Raw genomic sequence first — 21,013 nt, 5'->3', positions numbered from 1 at the left:
ACGGATGAACACAGAGGGAGGGGAAATAAAGAGAGGGCAAGGAAACAAGCTGTGAGAGACTCTTAACAACAGGGAGAACAAACTGAGCGTTGACGAAGGGAAGAGGGCGGGGGACTGGCTAGACAGGTGATGGGTATTAAGGGGGGCACTTGTGATGAGCACTGGGTGTTGCATGAAGTGCTAAATCACTCGATTGTAAAACTGAAACTAATACTGCACTGTGTGTTACACTAGCTGGAATTTAAATAAAAACCTAAAAAGGTAAAAAAAAAAAAAAAGACAAGGGAAAAAAGATAATACTTAAAAAGTGCTAACTAAAGCACACAGCCTGGCCCTCACTGGAAAGTGGCTATTATTATTAAGACTTCAATAAAGTTTCCTTGATTCTGAATCTGATATGCTCGAAGGACCATCCCACATAAACACACATCTAATCTAAAAGGAGTAATTACTAAATAGTTTATCCTTGGGACTCGTCAGATACATCAGGACTATTTCGAGGAGTTCCAAACATATTCCAAATTTCTTCGGAAACTATTTTAGATGATATACACCATTTTTCTTTCTAGTCCAAACTTCCTTTTTCCTGTTTGCTACATCAAAGCCTTGTTTTGTAACATGCTAAGGCTGAAAAATAAGTGAATGCTTCCCAGTAGCATTCTTTCCAAAAAGTAAGAGCGTACTTGGAATTATTTTTTATTTTCCTAAAAGGTCCGATAATGTAATGGGAATATAAGTTATCTGTTCTAAATGCTATGTAGCTCCAAAACCGTACCTTCTAAAACACGATCAACATATAACAACTACCATTCTTTCACACAAAAATAAAGCCCCTCAAAGAGCACAGCAAACTAGGGCCACTTAGTATGAAACTATCTCCTATTTGCTTTACGACGACCACCACCCAGCCACATAAGACATATTAACTCATCTTTACAAAGACTCACACTTCAGGAAGGAGATATATCATTTGGTACTATAGCTATTTCTAGAAGTGGAAAGCGATGCTCAGAGAGGCCCAATCCCAGTACCACTGACTAGGGAAATAAGGACTACAAGCCAGGTTTTCCAATGAACATTCCAGAGCTTTCCCCCAGCTCCATATAACAGTAAGACCTCCATACAAGGCTTATTTGCAATTACAGAAAAACATAATACACAATCATCATCACAATGATGACTATGAATCAGCAAAAAGTAGAAAGTCCAGGAAACTATATTTAAGAAGGTAAAAGTCTATTTTATAAAAAGACCTCCATTTAAATGAAATGGAACTATCAGGAAGGCATGGATGTGCATCTGTGTTACTCATTTCTGTACCCCTGGTGCCTCAAACAGTATCTTCACAGAGCAAACACTCAATAAACACTGTTGAATTAACGAGAAAAAGTGGTTATGCTTAACAGGATGAATTCTTAGCCATCTAGAAAACCTAGCTATCCGCAGCAACTCATTTCTCTAGCATATCAGATTGTAAGAATCAAACTTTCAATGCCTATAATGAATGGAAAAGGCAAGCTAAAATCCTAATTCTGTAACTTACAGTTAACTAAGTCACCTTGCTAAAGTGAAATACCAGTTGGAGCTCCATAAAATCCAGAATGTGAAGACCCTCCAATATAGGGTATTGCCTCAATATGTAACCGTGCACATTCACAGCTGGGATAGTACATTCATCAGTTCGTTCAAAAAAATATTTACCGAGTGCCTACCACGTCACCAGGTATTATTATAACGAATAGGACCTAGCCATGGAAATGGTTTCAAGAAGAACTTTTAAATATTGGAGAAATGTTTGTAATTTAAATTGGAGAAAGATTTTTAAAAAATACACACGGGTATGTTTGTATGTATAGACTATCACAGCTACGTAAAAATGTATACATATACATTAAGGCCAAAACACCAAAATATTTGCTGCTTTCTCTGGATGGTAGAATTACAAGCAATCTCATGTTTTTCAGCATTTTCTACACTTTTTCACAATTAGAACACAATAGTTTTATAGTCAAAGAGAAACCGAACAAATATGAAGGCACAGAAACTGACAGTAAGATTATTTCTTAATTTAAAAAGTATTCTGTTATATATGGATAGCAAACAAAATAAGAGACTACATGCTATATGCAAACACTAAAAGTTATCAATCTAGACCAAAGAAGACCATGTCAGCAATCTGTAACCATAGCAACATCCTTGACTATAATCAAAAGTCTAATCTCTGCTAAGGTCATACTGATCTAAAAGGGTATGTTTCTTCCTTTCAACAACTTACTGACATTTCCTCCACTTCCCAAAATAAGAGCACTAAAAAGAAACAGATGACAATTATGACATCATTCCTAACGTGCACAGGAATAGGGAGTCCTACTTATGAACAAAGCAAGCTTCATCATTGCGCAATGAAAACTTTCCAACCATTAAGAGGTTTTTATCCCCCTTCTCTCTTCTAGTAAGAGATCTTTCCCTTACACGTCACTCCCTACTGAAATCCACAAGACGCTCCAGGCAGGAAGATATCTAGATTTCACCTTAAAAATGGATACACTCTTAACTCTAGGAAACAAACTAGAGGGTTGCTGGAGGGAAGGTGGGTGGGGGATGGGGTAACTGGGTGACAGACATGAAGGAAGGCACGTGATGTAATGAGCCCTGAGTATTATATAAGACTGATGAATCCCTGACCTCTCCCTCTGAAACCAATAATACATTATATGTTAATTAATTAAATTTATATTAAAAAATAAATTTAAAAAATGGATACACATATAAAGAGACTGACAGCATGGTTTACAGCTCACAGCTCCACTCTACACACCTCTCGGATATCAAAGTGTCTCTTAAGGTTAGTACCAACTATTCCATACAACTCATCAGCAGGAAACAAAGGATCTTCAGAAGGTTCTACAGTAACCTGAGGAAATATAAAACAACCATATTAACCTATTCAAAGACATTATTCGAGGTTATATAAGCCAAAATGCTTTTGAAGAAAATAGAAGATATAAAAACACAACCAACTCACATCCAATTTCTTCTGATAATTTTGATTCCTCACAATCACCCTAGTTAGGTGAAGGGCGTGATGGTCATCCAAAGCGTAGTAATCGGACACTCCAGACTTTCTACAGAGTAAAGCACACCAAAATAATCAGAACAGGGAAAAGGAAATAAATATCTTAAACCCTAAAGATCTTCTCTCATCTAAGGATGACATCATTTTTACATCCAAAATGCTTTAATCAATGTCATCCAACTTGATTCTCATAATGTCCCTACCAGAACAGTATTATCCTTATTTTATAAACAGGAAAAACTGAGGTCTACCTAAATTAAGTATCTGGCCCTAGGACCCTCAGTAGCTATGTAAGACTCCATACAGTCTATTTCTCAATCTTTCTTTTTTTTTTTTTTTTTAAGATTTTATTTATTTATTTGACAGAGCGAGAGACAGCCAGCGAGAGAGCAAACACAAGCAGGGGGAGTGGGAGAGGCAGAAGCAGGCTCCCAGCGGAGGAGCCTGATGCGGGGCTGGATCCCAGAACGCCGGGATCACGCCCTGAGTCGAAGGCAGACGCCTAACAACTGCGCCACCCAGGCGCCCCTCTATTTCTCAATCTTGACCTTCCTCTTCTAGCCCAGAGAGCCTTGCTGATGAGGACTTCTATTTAATGCTCATCCCACGCACCTCCAACAAAATTGTATATGATAAAGTTCAACAACCGCAGATGTAGTCCGTAACGGTGAAGTGTCTGTAGCTAACTGAGCTCCTAATGAAGATGCCAACTACGGTCTCTCATCGCAGGGAGGCTGCTGAGGCCCTAACCTTACAAAGTTACACCTTAAGAGCAAGCTGTCATGGGTAACATACAAAGGCTTGAAGACCCTGTCCCTCAAATCAATGGGAAAAATGAGTATTGATATAACAGAACTGTGATAACGGCCACAGAAGTTCCTGTTCAATCTCAAGTTTAATGTGAATGAAGCATGGACTTGCTCTATTTATTACTTTTGCTCTTATTAGATGGGTTTTTAGCTCATATGTAGATATACTGATTCTATAACGTAGTATTAAAAAGACTACGCCGGGGTGGCGCAGCTGGTTGAGCCTTGGGCTCTTGGTTCAGCTCAGGTCGTGATCTCAGGGTCGTGGGATTGAGCCCCGAGATGCACTCCACGCTCAGCATAGAGTCTGCTGAGGACTCTCCCTCCCTCTGCCCCTCCCCTGTTTGTGTGCACACGTGCACACACACATGCACTCTCTCTCTAAAATCAATCAATCAATAACTGTTCGGGTGCCCGACTGGCTCAGTTGGTGGAGCATGCAAATCTTGATCTTGGGGTTGTAAGTTCGAGCCCCACGATGGGTGTAAAGATTGCTTAAAAATAAATTATTTAAAATTTTTAAATTAAATTTAAATTGAATTAAATTTAAAAATTTTTAAGTAAATAAATAAAATAACTGTAAAGACAGACAAAAATATGTACCTGAAAAAAAACAGAATTTTTGTTCATTTTATGAGTAAGAACTAACCTGCAGCAATCTAAATTGTGATGTCTTGTCCAGGGAAAATGCCAAACCCTTAACAGAAATTTCTTAGAACTGGGTTCTCATGGTGGTTTCAGGGCACTCTCCACCTCTGGATTGGGTGTTTCTCAATAAGAACAGAGACCGTGTTTACTCCTCACCACAGCCCCCCAATGCTTCGCAAATGGTAGACCCTTCAGTTTTTTTGACATTTTATAACTAACCATATCTTTTTTTTTAATAATTTTTATTTTGTTATATTAGTCACCATACAGTACATCCCCAGTTTTTGATGCAATGTTCCATGACTCATTACTTGCGTATAACACCCAGTGCACCATGCAATCCGTGCCCTCCTTAATACCCATCACCGGCCTATCCCAATCCCCACCCCCCTCCCCTCTGAAGCCCTCAGTTTGTTTCCCAGAGTCCACAGTCTCTCATGATTCATTCCCCCTTCTGTTTACCCCCCCTTCATTCTTCCCTTCCTTCTCCTACCGATCTTCCTATTTCTTATGTTCCATAAATGAGTGAAACCATAACCATATCTTTTAAATGCTTTATACAACATACCAGCTATAACTGCTGACTTCTAGCTATACTGCAATAATTCAGAAAGCAAAGAGAAGCAGAAGGAACTACTTCCAAATCAGTAAATATTTAAAATAATATGCTTTCTTTTAAAAACTGCCTAGTATTGGGGCGCCTGGGTGGCACAGAGGTTGAGCGTCTGCCTTCGGCTCAGGGCGTGATCCCGGCATTATGGGATCAAGCCCCACATCAGGCTCCTCCGCTGTGAGCCTGCTTCTTCCTCTCCCACTCCCCCTGCTTGTGTTCCCTCTCTCACTGGCTGTCTCTATCTCTGTCAAATAAATAAATAAAATCTTTAAAAAAATAAAAAAATAAAAATTAATAAGTAAATAAAAACTGCCTAGTATTTACCAAAACAGCAGGAAAGGGAAACCTTTGATGAGACACTATATTTTAGAAGCCTTTGTGTCAAATTAATTCCTCAGGATAGCTAATCAGAGAGGTTTAAAATATGTATTTACGAAGACAGAAGAAACCCAAAGTAATCTGTGACTAGTAAATTTTATCAGACTGTTCAAAAAAAAGGCCATCACCACCTAATCACTGTCCCATGATTTTAAACAGGTTATTATGAATGATAATCATAGCTAGTGTTAATAGGGCACTTACCAGGTACCAGACACTGTACTATGAGGTGGGAACGATTCTTATCTTCACTTTACATGTGAAGACATGAGGCTCAATCAAGTTAACTAGTTTGTCTACTCACAAGGGTAGTAAGTAAGGCAAATAGAAGATGAATTCCAGAACCTACACCCCTAACTTGGCATACCGCCTACAGCTTTTATGAGCACCGGATAACTTTTTTTAATTAGTCAAAAAAAATTTTTTTAATTTAATGCTCCTCGAATGCTATCTTCATCTCCTTGTTAAGCATCCACAGTGACAGCCCACTTTGTCCTGTACCCCACTCACTCTATTCTACCTGTGAGAGAATTCTACCTCTCTCCAGGCTGAAACGCCCATACCACTGTCTCCCTGCCACCGTCAGTGCAATCGGAGGGGAATGCAGCATGGCCACTTGCACACTTGTGCTCACCGTAAACAAACAAGTGTTCTTCTGTTCCACATGCACACAGAAACTCAGGCTCGTCCTAAGCTTTTCTCAGCCAACCTCAACACCACTCCCTTAACCCCTCCTCCTTTCACCTCTAGTTGGAAAACCAGAAGCATGCTAGCATATTCATTTTGTAATTGTTTTTTAGTTCTTTTTATTTCTCTTATTTACATAAAGACATTATTAATCCTTGAGGGCAGGGACCAGGCCTGAAATTGTTCCGTGTTACTCCCAACACTTAGCGCCACCAATCTACCCACAGTAAGCACTCAGTGAGAAAGGAATGAAGGGGAAATTGAGGCAAATGTAGGTCCTTCACATAACTCTTCTAAAGGCTCAGCAGTGTTCTTTGACAGGAAAGTAGAAATGTGCCACCTGTCTCTTCTCCGACCTACTAGATGGCTCTCACAGCCACCTGCCTCCATGCGTTTGAGGTCTGGCAGCACAAAGAGAGGTTTATGCACCTGCCAGGCCACGGAGCTCAATGATTAGGCCTACCTGCCATTTCCGCCTGGCTTCCTCGGGTGCGGTCCAGGACCCTCCTCTTTACTTACACTCACCTCGAGGTGAGCTAGCTCATCTACTCCCATAGGTTTAAATTCTACTTCTACGCTGATCACTCCCAAATAAAGATCTCCAGCACAGATCTGGGCTGCAGACTCTTACCGATTAACTGCTTACTCAGCCAGCATGCCTACTTGGATGGCTCAAGCACCTCTAACTTCTCAGGTCCAAAAGGAACACCCAATCCCCCTGCCCCATCCCCACATCTCCTCCTCCTCCCATCTTCCCAATCTCAGGAAGTGAAGCCTTTCCCAGTCATCATCTTTGTCACCTCACTTTCCTATACCCCTCGTATGAAACCCACCCGCAAGTCCTTCAAACCTATCTCTAAAACAGAGCTCGAACCTGGTCACTCCCCCTACCTGCCCAACCACCAGAACCATCTAAGCCACCAGCACCCTCACCTGTTGCTACAGATAAAACTCCCTGACTGGTCCCTCAGGCAGACTCATGCCAACTTCCTAAATGTTCTGTTTAGCAGCCAGAGTGACTTTTTCTACTGAAATATTTGATAATAGCATATCTCGCCTTAAAACTCTTCAATGGTTTCCTAATTACAATGGTTTCCTAACAACAATAAAAATAACGGCAGTTAACATTAATAGGTACTTATTTAAAGCAGGTATTATTTCAAGCAACTTACATGCGTCACCTCATCTTATCCTCACAACACTCTAGGAGGTAGACGGTCTTCTTACCTCTGAACTCTAACCTGAAGTGACTGGCCCAGTGACACGATGCAGGCAGCTCAGGGCTGACTCACAAGAGCCAACTGCGTGTGCCTCTTCCTGATTCCACGCTCAGCGGTGTCCTGCTGGGACCTTGCAATCAGCCTCGGTGGGGTCGTTTACACAGAGGCACTGGCAGAGGCCACAAAGCCAGACTTTTCCCTCCCCAGAGAACAACTGTTATGTTATCTACCTGCTCTTCAGAGTTTAGCTAAGCTACTCCATGGTATGGCTGCCCGGTCATCTGTTTCGTGTGGCTGAGTGGACTGCAGGGACCTTAAACCGCCTCCAGCCCGCCTATGCAAGCGTAGGCGCTGGACAGCCGCAGACGCACAAGCACAACTAAGTCCTGATGTGACTTCCCGAACAAGCCTTGCGATCAAGTCTCCTCCGCCTCCCAGCTCCTTCCTGAACGCCTTCTGTGCACAAGACCCACGTGGAACTTAACAAAATGCCAATCTTTTGGTTTGGACTGACTAAGCTAGCCTTAGCCTAGGAACCCCCAAGTGCTCCAATCAGGGACCCTAAGAAAAAAGCGTGCTCAGGGGCACCTGGGTGGCTCAGTCATTAAGCGTCTGCCTTCGGTTCAGGGCATGATCCCAGCATTCTGGGATCGAGCCCCACATCGGGCTCCTCTGCTGGGAGCCTGCTTCTTCCTCTCCCACTCCCCCTGCTTGTCTCTCTCTCACTGGCTGTCTCTGTGTCAAATAAATAAATAAAATCTAAAAAAAAAAAAGAAAAAGAAAAAAGCGTGCTCGGGCTCTGCCTCTGTCTGCACTCTGCCTCTTCCTCCCATGCTCCCAGTGTGGCCCCTCGAGGCATGCCGTGTACTTCCTCCAGGTTCTGTGAGTAATAAACTTGTCCATTTCAATTTCTCCTGTGGTCTGTTGTTGAACCACAGCTCACCATCCAGCACTCTGTGTTCCACTTAACAAATATTAATTTAACAATGTATGGGGCACCTGGATGGCTCAGTCAGTAAAACATCCGACTCTTGATTTGGGCTCAGGTCATGATCTTGTTGTGAGAGCAAGCCCTGCGTCAGGCTCTGTTTTGAGCATGCAGCCTGCTTGGAATTCTCTCTCTCTCTTCCTCTGCCCCTCCCTACTCGTGCTCTCTCTCTCTCTAAAAATAAAATAAAGTCTTTAAACAAAAAAGCAAAGTCATAACACCTGCACACCAGTGCGTTGGATCGACCTTCTATACGCTCTCCCTATACTTCTTCACATGCCTTATCACGCGTACACATTTACATCATTTTTTGGTAATAACTTATCGCCCACCTCCCTGACTAGAATGTTCAGCTCCCTGAGGTCAAAGACAATGTCTGTCTCATAATCCTGAATACCTGTAACAGTCTCTGCCACACAACAGGAGCTGGACAGATGCCTATTAAAGAAATGAGAACCCTGTTCTCCAGTCTTCCTAGGCTCTAACGAACAAGCTTATGGTCTAGCTTAGAAATGCAACTCTACAGTTCAAAGAATTGAACCCTAAAACAGCAGCTCAAGAACAGATCGACGGTGGTCGGCTCTGGCAAGTTTAACTCTTAGAAAAAATACTGAAACTTTCTCTTCAACAGACAAAAGGACAACAATGAATCCCGGAAAGCAACAAGTGCTTCCGTCTCACCTGCAGTGCAGATCAGCACCACCAAGGTCCTCAGCAGACACTTCCTCTCCAGTGGCGGCTTTCACCTACAGCGAGGACAAAAGTCGGTGGTGAGTTCTGCCCGCCAGAGAAATAAAAACGCTTACCTAACACGCACGTCTTCTAACCTGACTATGCCTACCACTCTTTCTTCCACACAGCTGAAGATTTTGTTTTTTCTTTTTTTTTTTTTTCATTCTTTAAGTAGGCTCCACACCCAACGTGGAGCCCAACACAGGGCTCGAACTCAAGACCTTGAGATCAAGACCTGAGCTGAGATCAAGAGTCGGACACTTAACCAACTGAGACACCCAGGCATCCCAAGAATGTTTTCTTATTCCACCCACCCAGCAAACCTAGAAAAAACTGTCTCTGGTCTACAGATGAAAAATCTGAACCCAGAGCCACTAAGCGATTTCCCCACAGCCCCCGAGCAAGTGATGGAACCTGAGTTGAATCAAGGTATTTCCGGCCTGAAAGCCCACTCTCCTCTTAACCTTCTGTGGTCCAAGAATACTCCTTGTACATCCTTGTACACCTCGAACAGGCACCTGCCAGACTGTGCGTGTCAGTAATCCGCACGTGCCTCTCTTCTCTCCTCTATACTGTGAGTGCCTTGAAGGCAGCAACTGTGATGCATTCATCTTTGAACGCTCAGTAAATTTAGTGAATTAATGCTGTTTTTGGCCTATCCTGAAAAACTGCAGTAATTATCACAAACTCTTAGAAGTGCAATACCTTTAAGATGCCAAAAAAAAATCTCTAAGATTACCTACATCTAAGATTCAGCAGAATACGACCAAAAAGAAAGAAACCTCAAGTAATAAATTAAGAATGACTTAATTATAGCCTGAGAAATTCTAACAGGAAAACAGAAAAATCATTTAGTGCCAAATGCCAACCTGACCCCTTAGGAATTGCTTACTGATTCCTACTTCTTTGGGTTGATTGATTTCTTCTTCTTCAAATTGGAAAAGCTGTTATTAGAACAATGAACATTTATCTAAAACTGCAGCATGGAAAGGACTTATTATTTAGTACATCAAAAGTTCTGTCTTAAAAAAATATTATTGCACAGAGAAAAGTAATTAAAATTTTCACTTCCAATTTTTCCACCCACAAAACTAAATTCTTGGTTCTCTTCTTCCTAAAATATTCAGTGTAAAATAGCATTCAGCCCAGACAATAACTAATTATAAGAGGTGTCTGGATATTAAAAGTGGTAAAAAGGAATAAACAACCGATATCCTCTGTTTATTTCCAGGGATCTGACTAATATCAACTGATAAAATAAGGATTCGTCACCAGTTAATATTTACTGAACACCCACAGCATGTTTGAAACTGTGACAGGTGCAAGGATGATAAAAATTAAAAACAGCTCATTCTACTAAATATCAAGTTCAGAAGTCAGAAGAACAAAAAGCTCCTTCAAGACAATGAACTTATCTTACTATTAGGCATTTTTCCAACCACTTTAAGCAACTGAAAGCTATAGCAACTCAACCGCACATTATGCATGGCATCTTTTCAATTGTCAGTAAAACAAGCGTTAAAATTGAGCAGATGAGATTGCGGCTGCTGCTGCTTTTTTTTTTTTTAACCTGTAAACACGGTCTTTCAGTGGCAGACTACAGAAGAGAGTTCGGTTCTCTGAGAGGACTGCCGACTTCGGCTGCTAAATGGCTCCTTGCTGAGACACAAGGTAAATCGGTCCCCGTCACCGGACATGGCACTGCACCCTTCAGACAAACTCTTCTCTTGGAAACGGCTAGTGTTCTCTCAGTACCATGATGCTGCCTACAGTCCCAAACAGGTGTTTTCAAATTTCAGTCCTATCTTTACTCATTCTTTAAGGAAAAACACCTAAAAACTACTGAAAGTTTGTACCCTTCACTAGACAAAGGGAAATTCTAAATGAATTCTCCTCTCGTTTACCAACGACAAGTATCACCTATAGCTAGAAAAATATCAAAGAGTAATTGACACCACAGGCCTTTTGAATAATGCCTTCAGACTTTTATCCCATTTAAACTGGTGGCTCTTCGGGCTTACCTGATCCTCAATAAATTTATTAAAAATAAACATAATCATTTGCAAAATACACATATATCACATCAGAGCAACCATAAGCTCTTTTTAACATGCTCTTTTTAGTAAATTTGTGTTATTATTCCAAAAGCAAAGACGATTTTTTTTGACAGACTTTTGAAGCAATAACTTTCCTTTTTGAGACAGAATTCATGTATCATAAAATTCACATTTAAGGAATACAACTCAGTGATTTTCAGTATATTCATATGGTTGTGGAACCATCACCACCACCCAATTCCAGAAGTTTCATCACTCCCAAAAGAAAGCCCATACTCATGATAGTCATTCCCCATTCTACCCTCCTCTTGGTCCCTGGCAACCACTAATCTACTTACTGCCTCTAGGAATTTGCTTATTGTAAGTATTTCATAGAAGCAGAATTATACAATATTTTTCCTTTTGTGTCAAATGTTTCCTTTTATGACATAATGTTTTCAAGTTTCATCCATGTTGTAGCATGTGTCAGAACTTAATTCTTTTTTATGGCTGAATCGTATTCCATTTTATGTATATTACAGTTTAATAGTATTCTTGACATTCTCCTTCCCCATATAATATTCTTAGATTTCACTTAAATAATCAGATACCTTGTTATAAGATGTAGTAATTACCTGTGTCTTCACCTACCCTCTCTTTATCCCTTCCAAGTCTGGGCCCAGATTGTGACACACGCATAGCAGAGTGAAGACTGTATTACTGAACATCACTGGAATGGAGCTGACCAAAGAGGAGAGGGGAAGAGCCTAAGATTACATAATCCACTCCTCAGTCCTGCAACACAGGCAGCTCACCAGTAAGGGTGCACGGGGTCCCACTCTCAGAAGGGCCCTGTGCTTGGAGTTTAATGCTCAGTGGTTACCCTACTGGAATTCTAATTTAATCTTTGAGTATGTGTTCCGTAAATGAAGTCTGATGAGACAATGGGGCATGTGTGTTGGGGTTCAAAGCCTCAGCTCTTGGCTGGTCTGCCTCCTACCATCTTTCTGGAAAGGGTTCTTGGCTCCCTCCTTCCCTGCCAACTGGTGCATAGGCCCTGGGCTCTGCTCTATCTGTTCCTCCCCACCCCTGCCTAGCGACTATTACACCCGTCCCCACTGGGGGCCTGTCATGGGCAAAGGGAAGCTCAGGGATCAGGCTTGCACCCCCTGGCGTCTCAGGGTGAGCGTAGCAGCACCATCACTAGCCTGGGCTGGCGGTGCTAAGGTGTTCTCTCCAGCAGATGACTCAGTGGACGTGGGGGTGGGAACTAAGCGATAGCTTTTCGCCCCTCGCCCATCTGGATATCAAACACATCCTGGCATGAAGGCTGCATACCCCTGGGGGGTCATATGTCCACCAGCAGTTGAACGGTGGGCCCACTGGAGGCACAGATGCCTGAGAAGAGGAGTGTTCTATGCTTGAAGGAGCATGTCCTTAAATAGCAAATAAAAAGCACCAAGACAGTTAAAGGTACCACAGATGGAAAATGTTTTATATTTTAGTACCTTTAACAGTACTTGTTCCTCCTTTTTGAACAAGGGGTCTCGTATCTTCATTTTGCACTGGGGTCTGCAGTTATGTAGACGGCCCAACCAGTGATCGATAATGATTGCTAGGATTAGAAATTTGGAGTACCTCTCATAGCTATGCTAACTTGTTCCTTTATTTTTTTTTAACTTAACCTTTTTGAAAAGGTAATATTTTCACAAGACTCAGAAAGTCAAAGGTCTCAAAATGTTTATGTTCAGCACACCCACACACACAAAAGTCAAAGGTCTCTCTCTCGCCCTGTTTCATCTCCTCTGCATTAAAACTATGTTTACTGTATCTTGTCCAGAGTTTCTTTATGCATATACAAGCTGACAAATGTATAATTTGCCCTGTTTTACACAAAAGTTGACATATTATGGGCAAGCACCTGGTTTATCAACCCTGAGTCAAACAAGAATGCAACTGAGGTAGAAGAAAAAATAAGTAGAGGTTTATTTCATCAGCCATTCAACAAACGATGCTGGGCCAACTACATATCACATACAAAACGACATTGTATTCCTTCCTTAAGTCCTACTGAAACTAACTCAAAATGGATTACGAACCTATAAGTAAGATCTCAAACTATAAAACTTGGAAGAAACCAATGTATTACAACTTCATAACTTTGCAACAAGCAAAGCCCACACAGATATGACACAAAAGCACAGCAAAGAGAGGAAAAAAAATGCATGAACTGAACTTTATCAAAATTAAACATTTTCACGCTTCAAAGGAAGATACCACCAAGAAACTGAAGACAATCCATAGAAAGAAAATATTTGTATCCAGAACATATAAAGAATTCTCACAACTCAATAAAGACAAAAAGCCCAATTTAAAAGGTGGGCAAAAGGATCTGAATAGATATATCTCCAAAGAAGCCATACAAATGACCAACAAGCACAAGAATGACGCTCAACATCATTAGCCATTCGGGAATTGTGAATCAAAACCTGAAAGAGGGGGCGCCTGGGTGGCACAGCGGTTAAGCGTCTGCCTTCAGCTCAGGGCGTGATCCCGGCGTTATGGGATCGAGCCCCACATCAGGCTCCTCCACTGGGAGCCTGCTTCTTCCTCTCCCACTCCCCCTGCTTGTGTTCCCTCTCTCACTGGCTGTCTCTATCTCTGTCAAATAAATAAATAAAATCTTTAAAAAAAAAAAAAAAAAACCTGAAAGAGGTACCATCCACTAGGGTGGCTATCATCACACAGACACACAGTAACAACTGTTGGCAAGGAAATGGAAAAATCAGAACCCTCACACACAGCTGGCAGGGGCGTAAAATACACCGTGGACAATTTGGCAGTTCCTCAAAATGTGAAGCTCAGAGCTACCATGTGGCCTAGCAACTGTACTCACAGGTCTATAAACCTCATAAAGGGAAACATATCCATTTAAAACTTGGATACGGAGGTGTGCAGCAACGTTATTCAGAATATCCAAACACTGGAAACAGTCCAAACGACTATCAGCTGATAAATGGATAAACAGAATGCTGCCCACTCGGACAATGAAATATTATTCAGCAATAAAAAGAAGTGAAGTGGTTTCTCAAAAAATTAAACACATCATTACCACATGATCTAGCAATTCTACTTCTAAGCATAAACCTAAAAAATGAAAGCAGGGACTCTGATATATCTGTATACTCATTATTCATAACAGCCCCAAATTGGAAGCAACTCAAAAGTCCACTGATGGATGAGTTAATAAACACAATGTGGTACATACATGCAATGGAATATTATTCGGCCTTAAAAAGGAAGCTCTGACATATGCAACAACATGGTGAATCTTGAGGACAGCACCCTAAGTGAAATATGCCAATCACAAAAGGATAGATACTCTATGATTCCACTTATACAACACATCCACGGTAGTCAAATTCATAGAAAAAGTAGAATCTTGGTAGCCAGGAGCAGCGGAGGTTGGGGAGAACAGGGAGTTAATGTTTAGTGGGGACAGCTGGAGCAGATGAGAACATTCTGGAGATGGAGGGTGGTGATGGTTGCACAACAATGTGAATATATTTAAGGCCACAGAACTCTGCACTTAAAAATGGTTAGAATGGGGGTGCCTGGTGGCTCAGTCGGTTAAGCATCTGACTCTTCCTTTTGGCTCAGGTCATGATCTCAGGGTTGTGAGATCGAGCTCCACGTCAGGCTCTGTGCTCAGCAGGGAGTCCGCTTGAGGGTTGTCTCCCTCTGCCTCTCCCCCTGCTCGTGCGCTCTCTCTCTCCAAAACAAATAAATCTTTGAAAAAAATGGTTAGAATGGTAAATTTTATATTAGGTATATTTTATCTCAATCAATCAACCAATCAATCAAGACTATGTTCTTACCAATGGTGGTCCTGCCAAGAAAATGGTACCCTGCTTGCGTACAATGATGTTTTCATCAGCCATTGCAGGTACATAAGCACCACCTGCCGTACAGGAGCCCATGACCACCGCTATCTGGAATGCAAGCATATAAGAAACCCATGAGGTGAGGTTCAAACAGTTAGTTATAGTCTCTGGCTCTATGGACCCACAAATGTCACAGTACCAGACGATATTACTAGCTGGTCCCTATGCTTCCTTTTAAAAATGATCCTCTTGGTGTTTGGAATAGTCCCTTAACTACTTCTATCAAAGCCTTTTGAAGGGCTTAGGTCACATTTTCCAAAATTTATGGACAGTCTCCCTGTTGGAGAAAAGACTGGCCATTCAGAACGTTAGCCTGATCGACTAATGGGGAGAAGAAACTCGACAACCCACCAATCGGTCAGCAAAACTGTGTCGAAACTAATAATAAGTCTTCTCAACAATTGCCACTTACCTCATGGGAATACTGAAATAATTCTCCAAAGGACTGTTAATACTCTATGTTACCCTGAAAATGGTTTGTTCTGAATAGAAAACTAATGTTCGCATCGCAGTTGAAAATCGTGTTCAAAAGCAAGTCAGCTGTGTGGGACCGGGGTGCTGGGTATGTTGAAAGTCCACAGCACTGTCTTCTCTGCTTTTATGCGTGTTTAAAATGTTTCATAATAAACCTTTTTTAGAAAACTCGTGCCTTGAAATTAATAAGACACAAAGAATAATGAATATGGGTTTGGCTGATTACCCTTAGGTAGGAATAAATAATATTAGAAAAAAATAAGAAAAATATGTAATGGCCATTTTCTTAAATTACCCTATGAAAGCACTTTTTGCTACTAATTCCAATATTCCATCCGTTTTCTTAGAGTCCTCCAAATATCCATTTTGAAATAAAAATGCTACACTAGTATTAACCCAAAAATGCAAAGCAGCGTGAGTTAAGATTTTTCCATCTCAATAGGAATCACAGAAAGCATCTTTCCCTATTTCGCATATGTTATTAAAAATGGCTGCAACATTTCACTGTCAACATGTTATAAAAGTGTTCATCATGTATCATTTTTGCTTATCAATCACCCAGAAGTTTATTTGCAAAATATCTATAGCTAGAAAAACTCTTGCACAAGGAAAGGAACACAGAAAACATTCACTGTAACAGTCTTCACAAAAGTGAAGATACGCAAATAATCAACACATCCATCAAGACCGCATTTTGAATGGATGAATGAATTGTGAATAAATAAGTTCGTTAAAAATCTGAGGGGAAAAAACAAATGAAATGCTAACACTTTACAAATCCAAGCGGAGGGTCCATGAGTGTTTGTTATTGCACTATTCTCTGTACTTCCTGCATGTTTGAAATATTTTATGGGCTTTGTCTTTAAGGATTTAGGAGTAAAGGACACGATTTCAACTTACCAGCCTGTTCTCTGTACAAGAACAGCAGGTAGAGCTCAAACTATTTCAGTACCCAAAAAAAAAAAAGGCAAGGAAGTAAAGTCACAGCAACGTAAAAATCTAAAAAGGCACAAATTTCACAAGTAAGACCTACAGAACTAAACAGGCATAGCAGGGTTCCATGACAGCAAAACTGAAAGCAAAAGAAAAAAACAGCAGCTGTCAGCAAATATTGAGAGACCAAGGATGGGAGGTGAGGTGAGTGGGGGACAAAGAAAGACGAATTCAAGTGTCAGAAGGCAGGATGACAAAAATGAGGGTAATGAAGCTGAATGCCATCATGCCATCTCATGGGGAGAAAACATCTGCTAATTTAGTAGAGAAGTTTCACAAGGGAAGAGCTAACAAATTATTGGTGCATCTACACCAGGGAATTTTACCATATTCCTAAGGGCGCTTCCAATGTGGTTTTTTCCACAGTACTCCCAAAACCAAGGAAATCGACAATCACTTCTCTCACACGAACTGAGAGTGACCCCCGATGTCTCTGGACTCTTGGGATTCACATCCTGTATAATCCCATCCCCTCAGTGTGCGATGGATCTGGTAACATGCTTCTAACACACAGGTCATAACAAGTGTCACTCTTGTGATCCAATTCTGAGAGGCCATGTGTTCCCCCCCCCCCCCCGCCAGCCCCCTCTCTTGCCCACTTGCTTGTTCGCTCTGATGCAGCCAGCTAACATGTGGAGACTTGCTCGCTACAGCTGCCCACTTGGGAAGGAACCTACAGATGCTTCTGGCCAACAGCTCACGAGCAAGTAAGTGAAGCCTGCCGAGAACTGAATCCTGTCACAGCCACGTGAGCAACTGGGCCAGATCCTTCCCAGTCCAGCCTGGAGAGGACTGCAGCCACCTGAGCTCAGCACTGGGGGATCCAGCTCAGCTGTGCTCAGAGTCCCAACCCACAGACTCTGCAGGGTAATAAATGGTGCTTTAAACTACCAAGTTTGGGGTTAATTTGTTTTGCAGCACTAGATAACTAATACAGAGACCAAAAACCATCTATCTCAAGTAACTGCAATGGAGGCACATCGGAAACCTTGGGACAATCTTTGTTTAGAGTACTCTCCTGTTGCTGGTCTGCAACCTATCTGCCTATAAACCATTCCTCTATTCCAGACATGGGAGACAGACCGTAAAGAGAATTCTGTACCATCCCAGACAGTAATGAAAAACCAAAAGACAGGGGTAAACATTGAAACCATCATGCTAAATGAAAGAAACCACTTATTATATGATCCCCTTCAAATTAAAGGTGTCATAGGCAAATCCATAGAGATAGAAAGTTGATGAGCGGTTGCCAGGGACTGGAAGGATTGGACAGAAATGGGGAGTAACTGTTAATGGATATGGCATTTGCTTTGGGGGTGATGAAAATGTTTAAAATTGACTGAGCTCTGTGAATATCCTAAAAACCACTGACCTGTACATATTAAATGGGCAAATTGTATGGTATGTGAATTATATTTTAATAAAGCTGTTATAAAATTTAAGAAACAAGAGCTGGAATTATTAAGTATATAAGATTCAAAATTCTCAAGTTTTTCATCAAGAAGAAACAGTCTATTCTAGTCACAAGGATCTCAGAGACACTAAACAATATCTCTAAAGCAAATTCTGATAAGAGTAGAGAATAGAAATAGAACAGAAAAATGAAATTTTAAAAATGAGATAAAATAGAAATAGAATAGAAGAATGAAATAAAAGAACAGAGATTAGTGGAGTCACCACTGTCACAGAATCTCCTCTTCTCGTCATTTAATTCTAAGCCATGCACTCACTCACGAAACAGGGGGAATATGCACCAAGCAGAGCCCAGCCACTGTGTCTGCTTCTTCTTCTCACAAAGCACAGGAATCCCTGGGCCAAACACCTCCAACGACTTTCCATGTCCCCGAGCATTCGTCTATGGAACAACAAAGATCTTATATGGGGGCCACGCTGGACACATGATAGGGAACCCCAGAGAGAAAATTCTGCTTTGTCTACTCAGAGGACATTAAAAAGACATAAGTAAGATGCGTAAGCATAAACTGTTCTGCGCACACTCGGGGTATGGATTTGGCTTGCCCTGAGGCACAACACAGGCACCAAATCAGGGGAGACGGGACAGTGACTCTCATCTGCATAGAACGAAGGAGAACTCCCAAGAACTCCACTGAGAGCCGATAGTCCACCCAGTCACCCGTGAGGAGGGCTTCCTGTGACACGGACAAACCAGGAGATCCCTCTTTCAGGGTTGATGAGGGAAACAAAGGCAAGAGAAACGTAGCTTAAATTAAATCTCTTTACAGCTTGCAGCCCACTGATAGATACCTGACACATGCGCAGTGTGACCTTCCTCAGGGAACTCGTGGCTGCCTCAGTGCCTTAATGTTTATGTTTATTAAAGACTAAAAGGAACCTTACCTTAATAGCAGCCAGCCCTCAATGATCTGAAAGCTGCCTCCCAATCCCTTAGAGACTCACACTATCCCCAACCCCCAGTAAAGACCCCGCAATCCCAGCGCAGCTCTTTCTGCCCACGGGTCCTGTCCCCGTGCTATAATAAAATCACCTTTTTACACCAAAATGTCTCCAGAATTCTTTCTGGCCTGACGAACCCAAACACCTCCAAATTTCGTGAAGGTGAGGAGGTCCATGGTGATTCAAGACTTACATCAAAAGCAAGAAAGCAGCAAGAAGGTGAAGAAAATGTAACTGACCGCGACGCTGCTTGCCGTCACCGCCACAGAAGGCACAGCGGAAATTCCGAGTAAAAGGAAATGAGATGCTCCAAAACAGAGGTAAGAGTCTGTGAAGACTTTAGACAAAATTTCATTACCTTCCAGGTCCTGCCTGAACAAATAGATTGGTTCTCATTGCACCAAAACCAAATTACATATTGTAGGTCAGCAGCCTGCCCCACAGAAAGGGTCTCTGAGAGAGAGTCAAGAGGTTTTATACCTAATTCTGAAAAGCTGTGTGAACTCTAGACCTCCGTCCTTCCACTGAAAAATTGCACTAGACTATCCAGTCCAAAGGCGCACTGTGATAAATGTAACAGAACTTGGAGGGGGGAGAAGTTCCAGTTGCTTGATGGAAAAGCCATTAAAAATATAGTATGTTTTGGGGCGCCTGGGTGGCTCAGTCGGTTAAGCTCAGGTCATGATCCTGGGGCTCCCTGCCCAAGGGGAGTCTGCTTTTCCCTCTTCCTCTCCCTCTGCCCCTCTTCCCCCACCCCCCGCTTGTTGTGCTCTCTCTCGCTTGCTTGCTCTCTCAAGTAAATAAATAAAATCTTTAAAAAAAATTTATATAGTATGGGTGCCTGAGTGGCTCAGTCAGTTAAGTGTCTGCCTTCAGCTCAGGTCATGATCTCATGGTCCTGAGATCAAGCACCACATGGGGCTCCCTGCTGAGCAGGGAGCCTGCTTCTCCCTCTGCCTGCCATTCCCCCTGCTTGTGCTCTCTCTGTCAAAAAAATAACTAAATCTTTTTTAAAAAAGTTTTATATAATATGTTTTTAGGGGCACCTGGGTGGCTCAGTTGGTTAAGCATCTAACTCTTGATTTTGCCTCACATCATGATCTCAGAGTTCTGAGACTGACACCACCCTTCCCCCCAAATCAGGCTCAGCACTGGCGGGGAGTCTAACTGAGTCCCTCTCTCTCTTTTTCCCTCTGCCCCTCCCCCCACTCGCTCTCTCGCTCTCTTGCTCTCGCTCTTACTCAAATAAATAAATAAAATCTTAAAAAGAAAAAAAGCAAACACAGAAAGCAAATACTATCTGTATCACATTGTTTCCTTCCTCTACCGACAGAGCCTCCATTAAAAAATAAAAGCCACAAAATACACACATCAATTCAATAGCTGTCCAAAATTTAAGAACATTATCAATTATACTGACTGATCACACCGCTGATTCTGGAGTACTCATGTTTATCTGTGCGAAATAGGCTGAAATGTGCACAGAAAACAAAAAGTCCACCTTGCCCAGAATGTTCTGTTTCTTCCTCAATCTTTTGATCAGCCTCAAAGCCATCAGGGTGATTTCGTCTCCCCCAGGCCTTACCTGACTTCATGGACAGGCTGAAATGCATTTAAAAGTAATGAGCAGCTCTTTCTGTCCACAGGTGCTGTCCCCAGGCTTTAATAAAACCACTTTTTTTGCATACACACACACACACACACACAAAATAAGGGCGCCTGGGTGGCACTGTCAGTTGAGCGTCCAACTCTTGATCTCAGCTTAGGTCATGATCTCAGGGCATGAAACCCCATTTCAAGCTCCGTGCTCAGCAGAGAGTCTGCTTGAGTTTCTCTCTCTCCCTCTCCCTCTGCCCCTTCCCCTGCACACTTACTCTAAAATAAATAGTCTTAAAAAAAAAAAGATAGTGATGTACAGTGCCTGTCCTACTAAGCCCCTCAAAACAATTACCATGATCTGAAGCAAAGAAAAGAAATTGCAAAAATAATGAGCTAAATAA

General features: G+C 41.8%; 1 protein-coding gene across 3 annotated transcripts in view; it reads right to left on the bottom strand.

Moving 5' to 3' along the window:
* MCCC2 (methylcrotonyl-CoA carboxylase subunit 2) overlaps positions 1-21,013 on the bottom strand; it is a 65,109-nt gene that overhangs the window by 16,248 nt on the left and 27,848 nt on the right. For all 3 annotated transcript variants that reach the window (XM_026498819.4, XM_057307438.1, XM_057307439.1), the window contains 4 exons: positions 15,066-15,179; positions 9,101-9,165; positions 3,026-3,125; positions 2,819-2,914 (listed from right to left, as the gene is read on the bottom strand). In XM_026498819.4, the coding sequence (XP_026354604.1) occupies positions 2,819-2,914; positions 3,026-3,125; positions 9,101-9,165; positions 15,066-15,179 (375 nt within the window). The remainder of the gene's footprint in view (positions 1-2,818; positions 2,915-3,025; positions 3,126-9,100; positions 9,166-15,065; positions 15,180-21,013) is intronic.

Source organism: Ursus arctos, unplaced genomic scaffold, assembly GCF_023065955.2.
Source record: "Ursus arctos isolate Adak ecotype North America unplaced genomic scaffold, UrsArc2.0 scaffold_5, whole genome shotgun sequence".
Taxonomy (NCBI): Eukaryota; Metazoa; Chordata; class Mammalia; order Carnivora; family Ursidae; genus Ursus; species Ursus arctos.
Note: the sequence above shows the minus strand (reverse complement) of the source record. Positions and strands in the feature narration are given on the sequence as shown.